Genomic DNA, 16,580 nt, shown 5'->3' with positions numbered 1-16,580 from the left:
ATATTATGTTTTATGAATTTACGCCCTTGCTTAGAGGTGGTAAAATGAACCCGAGCACAAAAACCTGCCCAAAGAATCTGAATTCAAAACCAACCAGACCTGAAATGATCAAGAACTCAAAAGACCTGAATTCGGAGATACCTGAATTCAAAATGATCCGAACACAAAATAATTCAAACCCAAGACTGATCCGATCAAAAGTAAATTAAGTAATGGAAACAAATCTGATACTGCTTCAAAGATAGCAGAAACTGCTTAAAGAAATGATAACATCAAGTCACTCTCACTCCAAAAGGGTAATGATCAATGCTAGAATGAATGCATAATCCACTCCTGAATGAACTTTGACCCCGAAGTTCTCTTTTCTACCCTGACAGAAGCTTCCCCTTGTTGAGTTGTGATTCACCTATACAGATAGAAGTGCTAGAAAATAACCTGTATAAACATACTATTACCAATAACTGAATTTGGTATTCGGCTTTTCAAATCTTTTTTAAGTTTCTGTTTAATTCGTAGAACAGGAGCAGAAGGAAAATAAGGCCTCTTACTGCTGCAATAATGGTATCTCCTTTATAAACTCCATAAGACTGGGATGGGTGATTAGAACCGACAACCTGGAACTTACTGATATCTTCATCGATTTTGCCTGCTAAGAACACATCAAGCTTTGTTTTCGTTGGGGGAAAGCATGATCGCTGCACAGTGCAAAAAGGTTGACTTCTCTCTAAACTTTCACCTCCGTGAACTAACCATTTTTGACCAGCGATCGCCTTGTCAAGTTTCGGAATGGATAAGAGAGAAAAGACAGAAATCAAAGTAGTTTCACCTAAATATTGATGTTCACAGGTTTCATGTGTTCTTTAATAGTCTGATCAATCATTCATTAATGCAGTAAGTGAAAAGACACACATACACACAGCAGCACAAGAGACTAAAGAGAGTTATAGAGTAGAGTCATTCTTTTATATCAGATAGAGGAAGAGAGAACTTATACCTTTTCACGAATTGTGAGGATAGGAAAGCCAGTAGAGTTGCGCATGACCCTTTTCCTGTAAAGGGTCATGTAGGAGCCGTCTGATTGGAGGAAAACTTTTTTATTGACATCTGATACTTCATAGTGTACATCAGAGAAACCATGTTGCTTCTTCTCGAGAATGAACTCCACAGAGTAAGGCACACAGAATCCATCCCCTGCAAAACTGATCATAGGAACCCCATATACCATTTGGGAAGCTGTCATTAATGCCTTCTGGAAAACAGGAATTAAAAGCTTGATTTCTGTACAATATCAGATGATAATGATCACTTTTATTTCAGCAAGCTTGATGTCTTTGATAACTCCCTTTTACAGGCTAATATATGTATCATAAAATAAAAACTAGGGCTCTTGCAACATTTCCCGGAAAGAGAGCTCCTTGGCAAGGTCAGACAATTCATAAAACTACTTTTTAAGTCAACCTCAGTGCCAAGGTCAGACAGAAGGATACAATAATTCTAGTTAGTTTAATTATATTAGCACAGATAGTCAAACCTTAATGTACTACAACCAGCTCTTTATACTTGAATATGTCCTAATGAATTCTCATCTTATATTTAAGATCATTGTTAGTCTTACCAGAATAATCTAGTCCTGCAAGTTACACAGCACTGGTCATAAAGATATTGCCTGGTCAGAGTCGAGAGTTCTTATGAGTGATTGATTGATTGGACAAAGGGAGATAAATTAACTGTATTCTAAGTAAGAAGGTTACAGCTTCAATCATACCGGAAGAAGAAGAAAAAACAAAGTGTTCACTTGCTCCAGGTGATCAAATTCCATATTTACATGAAAAATGGCACTCACGGGCAAATGCAGGACCAGAACAGGTGATCAACCACATGGCAAGTAATTAAGGTAACGAACCCAGTTTGTAAGGCAGGAAAAAAATTCTTTATTTCCTTAGGTTAATCCACTGGATGCTGGGATTAAGAGAAAAAGACCACACTACACAGTCTACAGTGAAGTAAATGTGAAAACTGGCACATGGGGAACAAAGCCAAATGCACAAAGTGTGAATTTTTCAACTCTACAATCAGCAAAAGGATACACTTAAATTTTCATTTGCTCCTATGAATTCAATCTAACTGTTCTTCAACCCCAAATTCATAGAGTTACAACTTCTCTCAAGACGAAATATCGTATCTCAGATCTTGAAATCTCTTCAGTAAGTTTGATTTATATATCCCAATTTCGGTATCTTCAAAGGTGTCTGGGGTAGACTTTATAACTGAGATTGCCCCTGCATGGTGTAAAGCTCCAACTGCTTGATCTGCAACAACAGAAAGTAAAATTCAACATAGACAAATTATTAATGATTGACCATCAGTCATAGAACAAGTTTTGCATACACATAAATCATATACATTTTCTCAATTACAAGCTTTTTTCTGTCTTTCTCCCTTTTATGTTACTCACATTGTACTTTTATGATGTAGTAAAGGGCCAACGACCTCATCAAGTTTCTTTACATCACCTCAAGCATCTTGCATTTCTAATATTATTAATAGGACAAGCCACAACAAATAGGCAGTTCTACTTGAGCTTTGCTAATAAATAGATTTGATGCTTGCAAACATGCTTCAAACGAAAATACGTTTAGAATAGAACCAGTATAGTATTCATGAGTAAAACAATGCAGATATACTTTTACCTGACTTTGACAGTGCACTAAGAGCCTTCAGAGCCTCTTTCTGTGTACGTTCATCTTTGGCAGATCCCAGCATATTTAAGAGCTCTCGAGCCCCACCAATCTCCACTATTTTCATCCTTCTTTCATCTATTATCAAAAATGGAAGCAGAGAGTTAATGGTATTAATGATGCCAGCAAACCATCTTTACTTAGCAGCCTTGCTGCAGGGTCATGCACCATTAACATTAACTACTCTAATTTAGAGTTAATAAGAAAAATTATAGGATTACTTCCAACTACTGTAATTTTGAAGGTAGGTTCCACTTTAACATAGGAGTAAAATGGGAACTGCAAACTTTCATCACAATTACTTATGTAAATCTCTAAATTACTGATTGCTAAAAGTTTTATCTGCAAGAAAAGCGGTAAGGTTTCAATCTTTCACAGGCAGTTACAAGCATATCAGCTAAAGCCAGATAGGTGCACTACCACCAGGACAGCGAAAACACAGCAAAAACTACAATCCCATCAAAACAACAGAAACTCAATGTGATAGAACAAGATAAGACTTGAGGAGGAAAATATTAAAGTAACATCTAACAGAAAGCCATGATAAGTCAATAACTCAGCAAAACAAGCATCTGATTATGCATGGAATCTTCATGCTCTCCAAACCACTAGTATTCCCTCCAAATCTCATCCTAGATTGGTTTCATCAGACACCATTTAACAAACATGTTTCATTCAAGAAAAGAAATAAGATCAGCTAGCATACCAAATAAGAGGAAGAATAACTTTCATTTGATAACTGCTTCGATGTTTAGGCTTAAAGCATGAAATTTTAAGGGCATAACTCACATTAAAAAAATAGAATATACATATGCCAAACTTGTCACAAAATTAATGAGGGGAAAAATATATACCATCAATTGCGAAACGGGCTAATCTAGATGCTCCCATTCTCTTAAACAAGGGATCCTTAACATGCAAAAGTGACACAGATTGGTGCATCAAATTATCTCCTGTAGAAGCAAAAGTCTAAGCATTTTCTATTTGTCAAACAAATAATCACAGCAGGCAGTTTATTTCATAACATATATTGTTTCATAAACCAAATTTTACATATCCAAAAAAGCCCACAAAAGGTTAATACCAGAAAGAATGATTCATTCATAAACCAGAAATGAGATCCGATGTAGGCTTCATACCCAGTAAAGCAGCAACTTTGAAAAACATAAGATTTGTTTCAAAAATAAAAGAAGTTACCCATGTAGGGAAAGAATTGATAAGCAACAAAACTTGCAGTGCCAGCAAAGATCAGTTTCAGCAACCATCCTATCTTCCTCTCAGCTTCCTGTTCAAGATAGGCCTCATCTGCAGCCAGAAGAATTAAAGTGTTTAATTGACCAAGCATTGGAAGCAAAACCTTTTCAAAAGATATGAAGAGAAAAGAGCAACCTTTTGCATTATATGATGAGAAATTTCGAGACTGCACATTCCAAGGCTTTCTTTTGAACAAGAACTACAGAGCAAAAGAAATAAAAAAAAAAGGGTGAAAATGAAAATTGGACTTGGAAACCGAACAAAAAAGGGATCACGAAATCGAGCAGTTTACAGTGTTGAGCCGAGCTGCTAAGGCGCGCATCTTTCGAACTCAACTGTTGAAGCCTCAAACTGAAAGTCGCGTACTTTCTTTTGTTGGGATGTTCGGTGTTCGAGAGCAATGATCAGGTGTTCCACCGTTTCACAGTGTGAAAGTGCGTTGCTTTCAATGAAAGATGACACGTTGCTTCTTAAAAACTATGCAGTGTTTTGGCCTTATAACTGTCCTTTTTTCCTATTGGGGAAAGAGAGCTGGGGAGGGAAGCATTTTGTTAACATGCTAAAGGAGGCTTTGGGATGGATTTCACCCTGGTCTTATTAAGCTTCTTCTTTTTCTTTTTTGGGCAATTACGCTTAATCCTGATTGGATGGTTTTTGAATGTTTTGCCAGCTCTTTGGGCATTCAAAGGAACGAAACGAATAAGAATCGGGTCATGGAGTTTTCTTAGGAAGCGGAGACCAAGCTAAACACCAGAGATGGTGGATTTCACCAGAGACATGGAATCCAAAAATATCCTTTTCTGACAATTTAGCTCATTCAAACTAACAGAAATCAGCATAAACATGACAGTCGTGTGTCAAAAATCTGACTTTAGATTCATCATCAAATTATCCTCCAGGTTTATTACATCACATAAGACTTTCTTTGGTCACAAAACAACCATGTGTGAATTTAACTATCATGAAACATGGGAAAGCAATCCGAGATTGCAGACGGGTCTGGCTTGGTCCCCTTTAATGGCATTTTGTTCAAACTTTAAGGGCATCAGGTGAGAACTCTTCGGATTTCCCTGACCAAATTAATTGAACTGTCACGACCCTTGGACGTAAAACCTCTCTATTTCCTGTCCACAGGCAAAACAAGTCATTATTAATGGTGCAGTTGAACATGATCACCATGCCCGGATATTTGCAAAAAAAGGGTTGACACTATCAAGGGAAATGATAAATTTATGAGCAGTTGAGAAAACAGTGTAAAAGAGCTTCAAATAAAAACCATGACACATTGGTTTCATGTCTCGGTTGACCACAAACTAAAGATCATCAAATTCAACTGACCTTCCACTCTTCGCTGATGGGGGAATCAGGCCTCTCTTTTCTAAGCTTTTAAATCTATCTCTTGCAAGTGTAGAACAACCCTTCACACAATATCCAAAATAACAGGGAGACAGTTACTTTATACTATTATCTAAAAGTAAATTTTAAAATTAAATAGGATATTGAAAAATATGAACCTTAAGCTTACGGAGAGATCCAGTAAGTTCTTCAGATAACAGGACTTGAGAAGGAGCAGACTGGAATCTGAAATTATGAAAAATTCAGATCAATCAGATGTCTACTTCTAATTCCTTTAAATGTTTGCAAGTATAGCATCATCTGTCAGATCACTCAATGCAAGAAGTGAAACAGAACATTAAGATGGCATATATTTCCAAGACATTATAAAAATTTTATTTTAGATACACACATAAATTGTGAAATTTGGTCATTGCCATTAAGATAAGAATCTAAACATATACTATTAATTATGCCCATAATCAATTGGAAAATAGATGACAACGAGAACAACTTCTTAAAGCGCTTGCATACTTGTATTTTCCCAAGCGTGGTGGGCAAGCCTTTAGTCTTTCTTGCTTAGCTATGACCTTTCGAAGTTGTTTCTTTTGCTTCTCCTCATCCTCTTTGGCTATTTCTTGTAATATATCTGGCAAGCTACATCCAGAAGGACCAACAGATAATAAGAATATACTCGTTAATAAAATAAAAGATAGTAGAGAACAATGTTAAATATACCTGTCAATGTCTTTGGAAAATTCCTCTGCCTTTTTAGCTTCTGCTTCTTTTCTTAGCAGTACTTTCCTTCTAGCTCTCTTATTCAACTCAACTCGAGTCACCCTCTTTGTTTTGGAAGGCCTGCAGCATGATAGAAGCAGAATTAACAAATAGATAAAGAGTTCATGATAACAGAAAAAAAATGAAGTTTCATTCCATAGAAGTTGGCCATCCACATACAGAAAAGCTGGTTTGAGGCTATAGCATTTTGGTTCTCATTATAAAACAAAAGAACATATCCAAACTTAATTATGAACCTACAGATTCAAGTTCAATTTTTCTACACGCAGTACATTCAAATTTACCAGTTCCCCACATAACCCTCAAAAACCAAATATTTTCCCCGGAAGGCAAAATAATACAACAAATAGATAAGCAATTCAATAATGGCAATGGACAACATATTAAAGTTTTTTTTTTCTTTGGAAAGCAACAGTACATTAAAGTTATCTAACCTTTTCTCAGTTGCAGGATCCTTATTCTCACTCAAATTCTCCTCATTCATTTCCTCATCAGTTCCATCATCTGCCTCAATAAAGTATTTCTAACAAAAAAATAGATGGTTTTGTCAATGTTTCTACTAATGAAGTTTAAACTAAACGTAATAAGAATTCATAACCATCATTTATTTGTGTCAAATGTTGCAAGTAAGAAGAATAAATTACAGATGAATAGAACAATAGAAACTCACATCGTCTTCATCAATCACTTCTCCCACAACAGTTAATGGAACTGGTTGAGGTCCCAACTCAATCTTGTAGGCTTTTTGCATTTCTTCTGCAACAGCCTCTGCCAGAGAATCCTGGATTGAGAATAAAGAAAAGTACAACATGTCACCTCATAAAGAGTAGAGTAAAGAATGAAACAGACAATATACACAATTATGGGTTTCAAAATTCACCTGATGACTTTCAAATGAGGGATTGTATGAACACCCTGGAGGCTCAACTTCTACAGCAGGAATAATCGAATGTTTGGACACCTGTCTAACTTTGCCACTATGTTGACCTGAAAGAGCATACAGAAAATCACATTTCATATGTAATCCAACTGTAAAAGCCCCATGAAAAAGAAAAATCAACACATTAAACTTATAATACCTTCATTTCCCCATATGGGAACCATGCTGGAATCAGGGGCAGAATTATCCTATACCAAAACAAATGAAAATCAAGTTAAAACAAAAAGCAGTCCCTTTTAACTAACAAATTAACAAACTTTAGCTTCACTTCAACAGCTTCTCACCCTGGTAACATCTTGAAGTACAACATCTTTAGCTTTCAAAGCCTCCTTCTTTTTCTTCTTAGAATCCTTCTGCTTTGAAGATGGCACCGCTTGAACAAAAGGGTTCTTCTGCAACACACTATCGACTCGCAACACCCTTTCTCTTTTTTTCTCGATCTTCCTCTTCACAGAAAGATCTGGTAAAAGCATATCAAAATTTTAAAAGAGACGAAAACCGCACTCCAGAAAACCAATTTCAGATTAAAAAACAAGAGAGATACAAGGAAGTGGCGGTGCAAAAGAAGACCTTTGGATTTGTCGATGAAGAAGAGAGATTCAGTAGGAGCAGAAGTAAGAGAACCCCCAGACAGAGCATCCTTCGTGGATTTCTCAAAGTAATCATCTATGTCTTCCGTGCTTATGTTGACTCTCCATGCTTTTTTCCCCTTCCTTGATGTCTTTGCTTTCTTTCCCATCTCTTTTTTCCTGTGCTTCTCTTCTTTCTTGCTGCTTCGCGGCTGTCGAGTGTCGAAGGAAGGAAAAAACAGAAGGGTTTTGCAATGTGTGTTTTTCTCTTAAAACGACGTCGGGTTAGTGTCAATGTTGGATCTCTCTTGGCCCACATTTAGCTCAATAAACATGGCTCAGCCCAAAATGCAGACACAAGCACCAGACGTCGTCGTTTTTGTGTACTTCTGTTCCTCAACAATCTTCCTAAACCTTAAACCCTAGAAAAGGAAAACCCCTGCAAAATCTGGGTGGTGGTTGCTATTTTTACTATCTTAGAAATTAAATTAGCTAAAGATGTTGAGAAGAAACATACGATTGAGAAGAGAGTATTTGTACAGGAAGAGCTTGGAAGGCAAAGAACGGTTGCTTTATGAGAAGAAACGGAAGATCAGAGAAGCCCTTGACGGTACTATCAAATCTTCCTTTTTTATGATCATTTAATATCAATTTCAATTTTTTTTTGTTATTGATTCTATTTGGGTGTAGAGGGAAAACCAATTCCAACTGAGCTTCGGAATGAGGAGGCCTCGCTTCGCCAAGAAATTGACCTTGAAGATGACTACACTGCCAGTATGTTTGTTTTTTATTTTGTTGGAATTTGGTTTTTTTGGTTATGTTCTGAGTCTAAGAAAACATTTTTATTTGTTTTGCATTATTGGGAATTGGTGCTAATATATGTGTGACTGCTTAAATTACTGCTTTGTTTAGTTCCCAAAAGTCATATTGATGATGAGTATGCAAATGCAACGGAACGAGATCCTAAGATATTGCTGACGACGTCTCGGGATCCAAGTGCTCCTCTTGTACAGTTTGTCAAGGTTGGTTTGTCCATTTTGGTGATAAATAACATTCTTTTTACCCCAATATTATGCATGTCAATTTGATCACCAATTCTAATTCATACGGCATGTTGCTTGCAGGAATTGAAGTTTGTCTTTCCTAATGCAGAGCGAATGAATCGTGGTAACCAGGTCGGTCCATTGTTTGCCCTTATGCAATCTTACTTAAGTCGCTATTAGTTGTCTTATTGTTCTGATGCATGTGAGCTCTCCTAAATGGCTAATAAGATGCCATCTGCTAGGTCTGTTTCCTCGGTTCTGCTAGTTATGATCATTATAATGAACGCTGACATCCTTATTTCTTAAATGATTCATTTGGCGTCAAACTGGTTTTCTAGCGAACGCTAGAAATTAATTTTTGAGTCCTTTTTCCTTGTTTGCAGGTTATATCTGAAATTATTGAAAGTTGCAGGGCACACGATTTTACAGATGTTATTTTGGTTCATGAACATCGTGGTGTGCCAGATGGTTTGATCATAAGTCATCTTCCTTTTGGTCCCACAGCATACTTTGGATTACTCAATGTGGCAAGTATTTGATGAGTCCTCTAGTCTGCACAGACCTTTATTTTATCCTTGTTCTCCATGCTTGTCTTCTTAATCTGATGTTTTCCTTTAGGTTACAAGACATGACATTAAGGACAAGAAAGCCATTGGAAAAATGCCTGAGGCCTATCCACATTTGATTCTTGACAATTTTGGAACCAAGGTATTCTTATTGCTTTTTAATGGTATATTTTTTTGAAGCATACAATGCAGCTAGTTCCAATTTATATATGTGCATACTTGAAACATTTTATGAAGTTGTGCTTTTCATGGTTTTACATAAATGCCTTGTATGTCTAATAGATGGCATAGTAAAGACTGTTTACTGAAATTTCCTTAAAGGAGTTTCATGTATGTGTTGTATGTTTCCCCATTTTAGTGTTTAATAATAATCCTTTTACAGGAGTTATCTTTTACGTTGCTGACAGTCTTTTTTTATTTATTTTGGCAGCTGGGTGACAGGACAGCAAACATTCTAAAACATCTGTTCCCTGTCCCGAAGCCTGATACAAAACGTATTGTGACTTTTGCTAATCAGTCTGACTATATTTCATTCAGGTTGGTTCTCTTCTATAGATTTTGATGGATTCTTTGGCATTGAAGGGGAGTACTTTATGTCAATGTTGGATGTAAAGTAAGGAACCCCTGAATTTTGTCATGCATAGCTGAGACTTGAGAACTTATGGTCAATTCCTGGTTAAAAGGTTGGAAGGAGTCAACTTGTCGATCGTGGGTTCTTTGATATCATGGTCTTTTTCAGTGGCCATCCACTGATGACAATCCACTTCATTGGACTAGGGACTGCTTAAGTGAAGCTTAGTCGTTAAATGCAACTGGATCTCATTCTACTTACATATAAATTAGTGTTTTAAATGTAGATACACACCCTTTAGGTTGCTTTGTCTCAAGTTTCAATGTTGTCAAAAGTTCACTCTCACTGATTGATAGCATATCAACATACAGGCATCACATTTATGAGAAGCATGGAGGTCCTAAATCAGTTGAGCTGAAGGAGATTGGTCCTAGGTTCGAGTTGCGGCTTTATCAGGTAGCTATCATGCCATTTCAATAAACAACTAGTTGGAGGAGCTCTATATTGAAGTGCAAATTCTATTAACTATTATTTGTTTCTTTTTGCTTCACGTGTGTTGCAGATAAAATTAGGAACAATGGACCAGAGTGAGGCTCAGATCGAATGGGTTATTAGACCTTACATGAACACAACCAAGAAACGCAACTTCATTGGAGTTGACCAAAAGGATGATAAAAGAAAACATTGAGCTTTGTACCTTTTGTTTCTATCATATTCTTAGGATTTTACTCCAAGAATGATCATGTTGTTCTATTTAGACCTTCTTTCTTTTTTCTTTCAAAGAAAAGTCGTTTTAATTATTAACATTTCATACCAGAGTTTATTTACTGAAATAGTGACAACAATTTGCTTAGTTGGAGACTGAAACATCTTTGTAGTCAAAAGGATGCTTTGAACATAACTATGCATTCAAATTTTAATGCAAATGGATTCAATCCCAAGTCCACAGCCTACTTTTTATCCGATCAGTCTTGTTTACGACTCACCTTTACTTGGTTCTTCCAGGTACAGTTTCCTATAGACCACCGATGCACATTCATATTTTGGTAAAAGAAAAAGTCAAGATTGCAAAGCTTGAACCGAAGTTGATAAAATTGGAATGAAGAAAACGACAACAATGACTTGTCCTCTTTAAGTTGTGAATAGCATAAGTTTTTTAATTAAAATATAAAATATTGGCACCACACATATCCAAGTAGTTGACCGCCAAACCGCCATATTTACAAGCATCAGCAGGCCAACTGGCCACGACCCATGGTTTTGTATACGAAACATGTGGGATACAAACTGGACAACTACGCAAGAACCATGAAAAGCGAGAGCTGACTTACTTTTGAAGCCATAAAACACAACGGCGGCAAATCCAAGAGCCTGAAAAAGGCACATTAAAGGCACCAAAAACCAGCAGAATCATTTTCACCCTCGGAAAATCAAGGGGCTTGCATGACTCTGGCCCTGGTTTTTCCTCTTCCAGGTAGTCTTAATAAATGCAGCCAACCCAAACAGTTAGCGACGGAAACAATGAGCTATTGTAACTTCAAGTCTCTAACCGTTTTCTTTTCATGTTTCCAGTATAAATAGTGGTTCAGCAATCCAGTTTTCTTTCAGAGAAAAAGGATCAGTTGATTGATAAGATAAATCTTGGTTTTCTCTTTCCATGGCTTCTCTTGTACTTTTATTGTCTGAACTTCTTCGCCACCATGAACCAAACTATGCTTTTGAAACACCACCTCCCTCCTCCTCTTGCTTTTCTTCTCCACCTCCTCCTGCTTCTCGTGGTGCGTCGATGTCTTTTGCTGCCAAGAAACCGTTGAGAAATGATGCCAGCATGTACGAGTCAGAGATTGTAAAGGAAGATCCGCAAGAGCTAAGGGTCTCTGTTGACCTAGTCTGGCCTTAGTGGTGATGCTAGAATTCCATTCAAGCCCCAACCATGTTCTTTTGTCATCTTTAGTTCATGGTTTCTGCATGATTTCATCCTCAAACAAGGCATCTTTGGTGATTATTATTTTATGTACAAATTTGGCAGCCATCTAGCTCTCAGGATGTACCCCAGTAATGAGCCATTCCTTTTTGTGAAACCACCGACTCATGGTGAAAATCTCAATGTTGCAGTTTCATATTGTAGTTTGAGATTCTCACTTGGTCTTACTTTTATTTAAATTCTTTATTCTCTTGTGTAAAATGATTGTATGGCAAAGCTATTTTCCATTTTTATCTTCTTCAATTGTGTATCAAGTCAACATACTGATGCCAACTGCCAAAATGTATAAATGAATCAACCCATTTGATTTCATGATTGCAAAGAAGTAAAGAAGCTGTCAAATCCTTGCTCAGTCGCCCTTTATCTGACCTGTTAATTTATGCCAGGAAATGAAAGGGAGAGAGAAAAAAAGGAGAACAACAAAAGGGTGAATGATGTTAAAATTTGTCTTGTCGGTTTAAGATTTCTTCTTATCCATCTGCTGTCACGATTATTTTTGGGGGTACTCAGCTTCTATTCTGAATAGTTTACCATTGATTGACCTGACACTTGTAAGAATTTGTTGAGTCTATGTAATTTTTTCAACAGAACTGAAGTATTTTATTTTGATTTTTATAGGATTAAAAGCAACGTACGTAAGTTTTGTCAACGGATTCCGGAATGACATACAAAACGTGTTCATGCCCTGAATCAAAATAAGAAAACCTATCTACCAATATCAACAGCAAAAAACATAGCTAAGTTTCATTTCATTTTCCTTCCCCACTAAGAAGAAAACGAGATGGATGTGGTTGTGGGTGGGGCTTTTCTTTCTGCTTTCCTCCAGGTGTTGTTTGATAGGATGGCTTCCCGTGAGGTTATTGACTTCATCCGGGGAAAAAAACTCGCTGATGACTTATTGAAGAAGTTGAAGATGCTTTTGCTTTCTGTTGATACAGTTCTCAATGATGCTGAGAAGAAGCAAATTACCAGTTTGACAGTGAACAAGTGGGTTCATGAGCTTAAAGATGCAGTTTATGATGCAGAAGATGTGATGGATGAGATTGCTACTGAAGCACTCAAATGCAGAGTTGAAGCAAAGTCAAAGAGCAGCACAAGTCAGGTACAGCAGTTGATCTCAACTTCTCTTGGGCTATTTGAGAAAGAGATAGAATCAAAATTGGAAAAGATCATCGATAGGCTAGAATATATAGCAGAACAAAAAGATGTCCTAGGCTTAAGAACCAGTGTTGGAAGGCAATCATCAATAAGATTGCCCACAACTTCTGTAGTAGATGAATCTGAAGTTTATGGGAGGGATGCTGATAAAGAGGAAATAATGAAGCTATTGCTATCAGATGACTTAAATAGCAATGGGATATGTGTGACAGCCATGGTAGGTATGGGAGGAGTTGGCAAGACCACTCTTGCTCAACTAGTATACAATGATGAAATGGTGAAGGAGCATTTTGACCTTGGAGCTTGGATTTGTGTTTCCAAAGAATTGGATATATGCAGAGTGACAAACACATTTCTTGAGGCATTCACTTCTCACGCCAGTGATAGTAGAGATTTAAATCTGCTGCAAGTTAGACTAAAGGAGAGTCTTTTTGGTAAGAAGTTTCTGCTTGTTCTGGATGATGTTTGGAATGAGAACTACATCGGGTGGGAGGTTTTACAGAAGCCTTTTAGATTTGGGACAAGAGGGAGCAAGATCATTGTCACAACACGCAATGAAAGTGTTGCGTCGATTGTGCAAACTGTTCCAACCTACCATTTAAAGGAGTTATTGGATGAACATTGCTGGCTGCTCTTCGCAAAGCATGCATTTGGTGGTCAAATTAGTTCCCATGCATCTTTGGAATTAGAAGTAATTGGCAGAGAGATTGTAAGAAAGTGCAAAGGTCTACCTTTAGCCGCAAAAGTGCTGGGTTGTCTCCTGCGATCTAAAACAGATGCTGCAGAGTGGAATAAGATCTTGCAAAGTGAATTGTGGGATTTGCAAATTAATCAGAATGACATTCTCCCAGCTCTATGGTTAAGCTACCATTACCCGCCATCACACCTTAAGCCATGTTTTGCTTATTTTTCTCTATTTCCCAAGGATTATGAATTTGAGAAAGAGCAATTGATCTTATTATGGATGGCAGAAGGTTTTCTACCTGAGCCTGGAACCAATCAGAGGTTGGAAGAAGTAGGGTATGAGTACTTTCATGATTTTGTTTCAAGGTCATTGCTTCAACAATCTTCAACAAGTGATAAATCATGTTATGTGATGCATGATCTTGTCAATGACTTGGCTAAATTTGTGGCAGGAGAGTTTTGTTTGAGGTTGGAAGGCTACAACACATACAAAATTGAGGGCACGACTCGCCATCTATCATATTTCAGAGCAAGGTGTGATCCTTATACAAGATTTGAGGCCTTTAACAGGGCAAGGTGTCTAAGAACTTTCCTACCATTAAAGCTAGCGCCGTGGTACGGTCACTCTTTAACCTCTAAGGTACCACTTGAACTATTACCAAAGCTGAAATATTTACGGGTGCTTTCGCTGTCTCACTATCAAAATATGAGTGAGTTGCCCAATTCAATTGTGAACTTGAAACATTTGCGGTATCTGGATCTCTCTTGCACTGCAATAAGAAGGTTACCTGAGGCTACATGTACTTTGTACAATTTGCAAACCATTATCTTAGCAGAATGCAGTTTTCTCGCTGAGTTGCCAGCTAACATGGGAAGACTAACAAATTTGCTTTATTCTTGATATTGCTGGTACTAACTTAACAAAGATGCCATCACAAATGAGTCAGCTGAAAGATCTTCGAGTACTGACAGCTTTTGTTGTGAGCAAAGATGGTGGATCTAGCATAGAATGCTAAAGGACCTTCAACATCTTCAAGGAGAACTTTCCATTCTGCAGCTAGAAAATATTGTCAGTGCTAGAGATGCTTTAGAGGCTAGTATGAGGGATAAAAAGCTCCTTGTCAAGTTAGACTTGGAATGGGATGGTCATACTTATGATACTAAATGTGAAAGAGAAATACTTGACAAGTTGCAGCCTCATAAAAACTTGAAAATTCTAGCCATCAATTACTATGGAGGAACAAGATTTCCAGATTGGTTAGGAGATCATTCATTCTCTAACATAGAAACTCTCCACCTTGGTAATTGTAGAAGTTGCATCTTCTTGCCACCACTTGGGCAGCTACCTTCTCTCAAAGGACTTACAGTAACAAACTTTGAAGCAGTAGTGACTGTGGGTTCTGAGTTCTATGGGAGTAAGTTTTCTACGAGAAAGCCCTTTGGGGCACTTGAAATTTTGAGGTTTGAAGATATGTTGGAGTGGCAGGAATGGTTTTCTTTTGCAGATGAAGATGAAAGTAGACCTTTCTCCCATCTGCGGGAGCTCTACATGCATAACTGCCCCAAGTTGTCGAGGGCTTTGCCGAAGCACCTCCCTTGTTTGGCAAAGCTGTCTATAATGAAATGTAAGCAGCTGATGGCTACATTTCCAGGAGTTCGAGTCATCCGAGAGCTTGAGTTAGGAAATTGCAACAAAGTGCCCTTAAAAGAACTCCTACCCGGGTTGCTCAAGCTCACTGTACATGGAGGCGCTCCCAATTTGAAATCTCTATCAGATTGTATGTACAGTCATCTTGAAGAGATGAACATTTCTCACTGTTCAACTCTTCACAAGGTTCCTGAAAGGCTGAAGGCACTCAAAATTGAGAACTGTGGGAGACTTGATTTCCCAAGTATCCATTGCTGCTACATATTTCTCGAAAGGTTGTCCATAACTTGTAGCTGTGGTTCACTCAAGATCTTTCCACTTGACTTATTCCCGAAACTTAGCACTCTCTACATTTGTCGATGTAGTAGCTTGGAATCGCTTTCAGCTTCAGATGAATGTCAACAGGATCTCATCTCCTTGTGTGCCTTGGAGCTCTGCAGGTGCATTAATTTTGTGTCATTTCCCAAAGGAGGATTGCGTGCCCCAAATCCAACATCATTATGGATTTATGGTTGTGAAAAATTAGAGTTACTACCTGAAGATATGCACACCTTCCTCCCATCTCTTCAATCATTGAATCTATTTAATTGTCCAAAGCTCGAGTCATTTCCAGATGGGGGTTTGCCATCCAATCTGAATTCACTTGTCATCTCTAACTGTGATAAACTCATTGCTAAACGGCTGGAGTTGGGTTTGCAAAGACTACCCTCACTTAAGGACTTGACCATCATGGGACAATGTGAAGATGTGGTATCCTTTCCTGAGGAAGGATTGCTTCCAACCAGCCTTACTTCTCTTTCCATATCCGAATTTTCAAGCTTGGAGTATCTGAACAATGAGCTTCAGCATCTTACCTTACTTCAAGAATTGGAGATCTTTGGCTGCCTTAAGCTGAAGTGGTTTCCCGACGAAGGGCTGCCTGTGTCTCTCTCTTATTTGCGCATCAAGAGATGTCCTTTGCTAAAACAAAGCTGTCAACAGGGCAGCGGTGAAGACTGGTCCAAGATTTGTCATATTCCGGCATCCAAATTGACAACGATGTCTCCATATCATAAGCTGTGCTCGGATTACTTCCTTTTCTGGTCGTAACTTGCTTAAACCGTCAGGCAGGCCTGTCTAAATTGTTAGGACAAGCCTAGAGTGTTACTTATCTCCATAGGTGGAAATCATAACTTCCTTGTTTCAGTCCTCTCAAGTCTCAAGTGCACCAAGAATATAACCATGGTCATCTGGAATTTTCTCATGCTACCATTTCCAAATGCTAAGTTCTCTTTTCAAGTCCGTTATCATGA

At 37.8% G+C, this 16,580-nt stretch overlaps 5 protein-coding genes, 1 long non-coding RNA gene and 1 pseudogene across 6 annotated transcripts; 4 read left to right on the top strand and 3 right to left on the bottom strand.

The window, feature by feature from the left end:
* Positions 1–283: 283 nt before the first annotated feature.
* Positions 284–1,281, bottom strand: LOC110425436 (protein LURP-one-related 14-like). Its single transcript, XM_089785113.1, has 3 exons — positions 995–1,281; positions 549–770; positions 284–370 (listed from the first exon to the last, which is right to left on the bottom strand). Exons 1-3 carry the CDS (start codon positions 1,238–1,240, stop codon positions 284–286), a joined length of 555 nt encoding a protein of 184 aa, XP_089641239.1. The 5' UTR covers positions 1,241–1,281.
* Positions 1,282–1,907: 626 nt separating this feature from the next.
* LOC110425073 (ARM repeat superfamily protein) lies at positions 1,908–4,645 on the bottom strand. Its single transcript, XM_021439863.2, has 6 exons — positions 4,285–4,645; positions 4,128–4,191; positions 3,936–4,043; positions 3,593–3,691; positions 2,691–2,816; positions 1,908–2,309 (listed from the first exon to the last, which is right to left on the bottom strand). The coding sequence occupies exons 1-6, from the start codon at positions 4,312–4,314 to the stop codon at positions 2,164–2,166; spliced, it is 573 nt and encodes a 190-aa protein (XP_021295538.1). The 5' UTR covers positions 4,315–4,645; the 3' UTR covers positions 1,908–2,163.
* A 204-nt stretch (positions 4,646–4,849) lies between these two features.
* LOC110425072 (Nop53 protein) lies at positions 4,850–7,852 on the bottom strand. Its single transcript, XM_021439862.1, has 11 exons — positions 7,636–7,852; positions 7,350–7,525; positions 7,205–7,253; positions 7,006–7,112; positions 6,796–6,906; positions 6,560–6,648; positions 6,066–6,185; positions 5,862–5,984; positions 5,507–5,573; positions 5,331–5,410; positions 4,850–5,116 (listed from the first exon to the last, which is right to left on the bottom strand). The coding sequence occupies exons 1-11, from the start codon at positions 7,802–7,804 to the stop codon at positions 5,110–5,112; spliced, it is 1,098 nt and encodes a 365-aa protein (XP_021295537.1). The 5' UTR covers positions 7,805–7,852; the 3' UTR covers positions 4,850–5,109.
* Positions 7,853–8,017: 165 nt separating this feature from the next.
* IMP4 (Ribosomal RNA processing Brix domain protein) lies at positions 8,018–10,623 on the top strand. The gene is made up of 9 exons (XM_021440198.2): positions 8,018–8,244; positions 8,325–8,408; positions 8,547–8,656; positions 8,759–8,809; positions 9,061–9,204; positions 9,296–9,385; positions 9,674–9,780; positions 10,186–10,270; positions 10,377–10,623. The coding sequence occupies exons 1-9, from the start codon at positions 8,133–8,135 to the stop codon at positions 10,500–10,502; spliced, it is 909 nt and encodes a 302-aa protein (XP_021295873.1). The 5' UTR covers positions 8,018–8,132; the 3' UTR covers positions 10,503–10,623.
* Positions 10,624–11,064: 441 nt separating this feature from the next.
* Positions 11,065–12,041, top strand: LOC110425371 (uncharacterized). Its single transcript, XR_002446009.1, has 2 exons — positions 11,065–11,288; positions 11,387–12,041. It is a non-coding gene; the product is annotated as an uncharacterized LOC110425371 (long non-coding RNA).
* A 416-nt stretch (positions 12,042–12,457) lies between these two features.
* On the top strand, positions 12,458–15,259 carry LOC110425278 (putative disease resistance RPP13-like protein 1 pseudogene; annotated as a pseudogene).
* On the top strand, positions 15,259–16,377 carry LOC110425437 (putative disease resistance protein At3g14460). The gene has a single exon (XM_021440357.2). It carries the CDS (start codon positions 15,259–15,261, stop codon positions 16,375–16,377), a length of 1,119 nt encoding a protein of 372 aa, XP_021296032.2.
* Positions 16,378–16,580: the final 203 nt, after the last annotated feature.

The sequence above is a fragment of the Theobroma umbraticum genome, unplaced genomic scaffold (assembly GCF_002168275.2).
Source record: "Theobroma umbraticum cultivar Fairchild unplaced genomic scaffold, ASM216827v3 scaffold_81.0, whole genome shotgun sequence".
Classification (NCBI taxonomy): Eukaryota; Viridiplantae; Streptophyta; class Magnoliopsida; order Malvales; family Malvaceae; genus Theobroma; species Theobroma umbraticum.
The sequence above is the reverse complement of the archived record's forward strand: the minus strand, read 5'-3'. Positions and strand labels throughout refer to the sequence as shown.

Excerpts from the sequence above, each read along its gene's own strand:
- LOC110425073 (XM_021439863.2), bottom strand. The coding sequence starts at position 4,314 with ATGCGCGCCTTAGCAGCTCGGCTCAACACT. Across the intron at positions 4,044-4,127 it reads CTCATCATATAATGCAAAAG|ATGAGGCCTATCTTGAACAG; the intron begins GTTGCTCTTTTC and ends TTCTGGCTGCAG. Across the intron at positions 2,817-3,592 it reads AGCCCGTTTCGCAATTGATG|ATGAAAGAAGGATGAAAATA; the intron begins GTATATATTTTT and ends TTTTGATAATAG.
- LOC110425436 (XM_089785113.1), bottom strand. The coding sequence starts at position 1,240 with ATGACAGCTTCCCAAATGGTATATGGGGTTCCTATGATCAGTTTTGCA. Across the intron at positions 771-994 it reads TCCTCACAATTCGTGAAAAG|GCGATCGCTGGTCAAAAATG; the intron begins GTATAAGTTCTC and ends AAACTTGACAAG. Across the intron at positions 371-548 it reads GAGATACCATTATTGCAGCA|GGTAGAAAAGAGAACTTCGG; the intron begins GTAAGAGGCCTT and ends AGCTTCTGTCAG.
- LOC110425437 (XM_021440357.2), top strand. The coding sequence starts at position 15,259 with ATGAAATGTAAGCAGCTGATGGCTACATTTCCAGGAGTTCGAGTCATC.
- LOC110425072 (XM_021439862.1), bottom strand. The coding sequence starts at position 7,804 with ATGGGAAAGAAAGCAAAGACATCAAGGAAGGGGAAAAAAGCATGGAGA. Across the intron at positions 7,526-7,635 it reads CTTCATCGACAAATCCAAAG|ATCTTTCTGTGAAGAGGAAG; the intron begins GTCTTCTTTTGC and ends TGCTTTTACCAG. Across the intron at positions 5,985-6,065 it reads TTTTCCAAAGACATTGACAG|CTTGCCAGATATATTACAAG; the intron begins GTATATTTAACA and ends TTCTGGATGTAG.
- IMP4 (XM_021440198.2), top strand. The coding sequence starts at position 8,133 with ATGTTGAGAAGAAACATACGATTGAGAAGAGAGTATTTGTACAGGAAG. Across the intron at positions 8,657-8,758 it reads CTCTTGTACAGTTTGTCAAG|GAATTGAAGTTTGTCTTTCC; the intron begins GTTGGTTTGTCC and ends TGTTGCTTGCAG. Across the intron at positions 9,781-10,185 it reads TCTGACTATATTTCATTCAG|GCATCACATTTATGAGAAGC; the intron begins GTTGGTTCTCTT and ends ATCAACATACAG.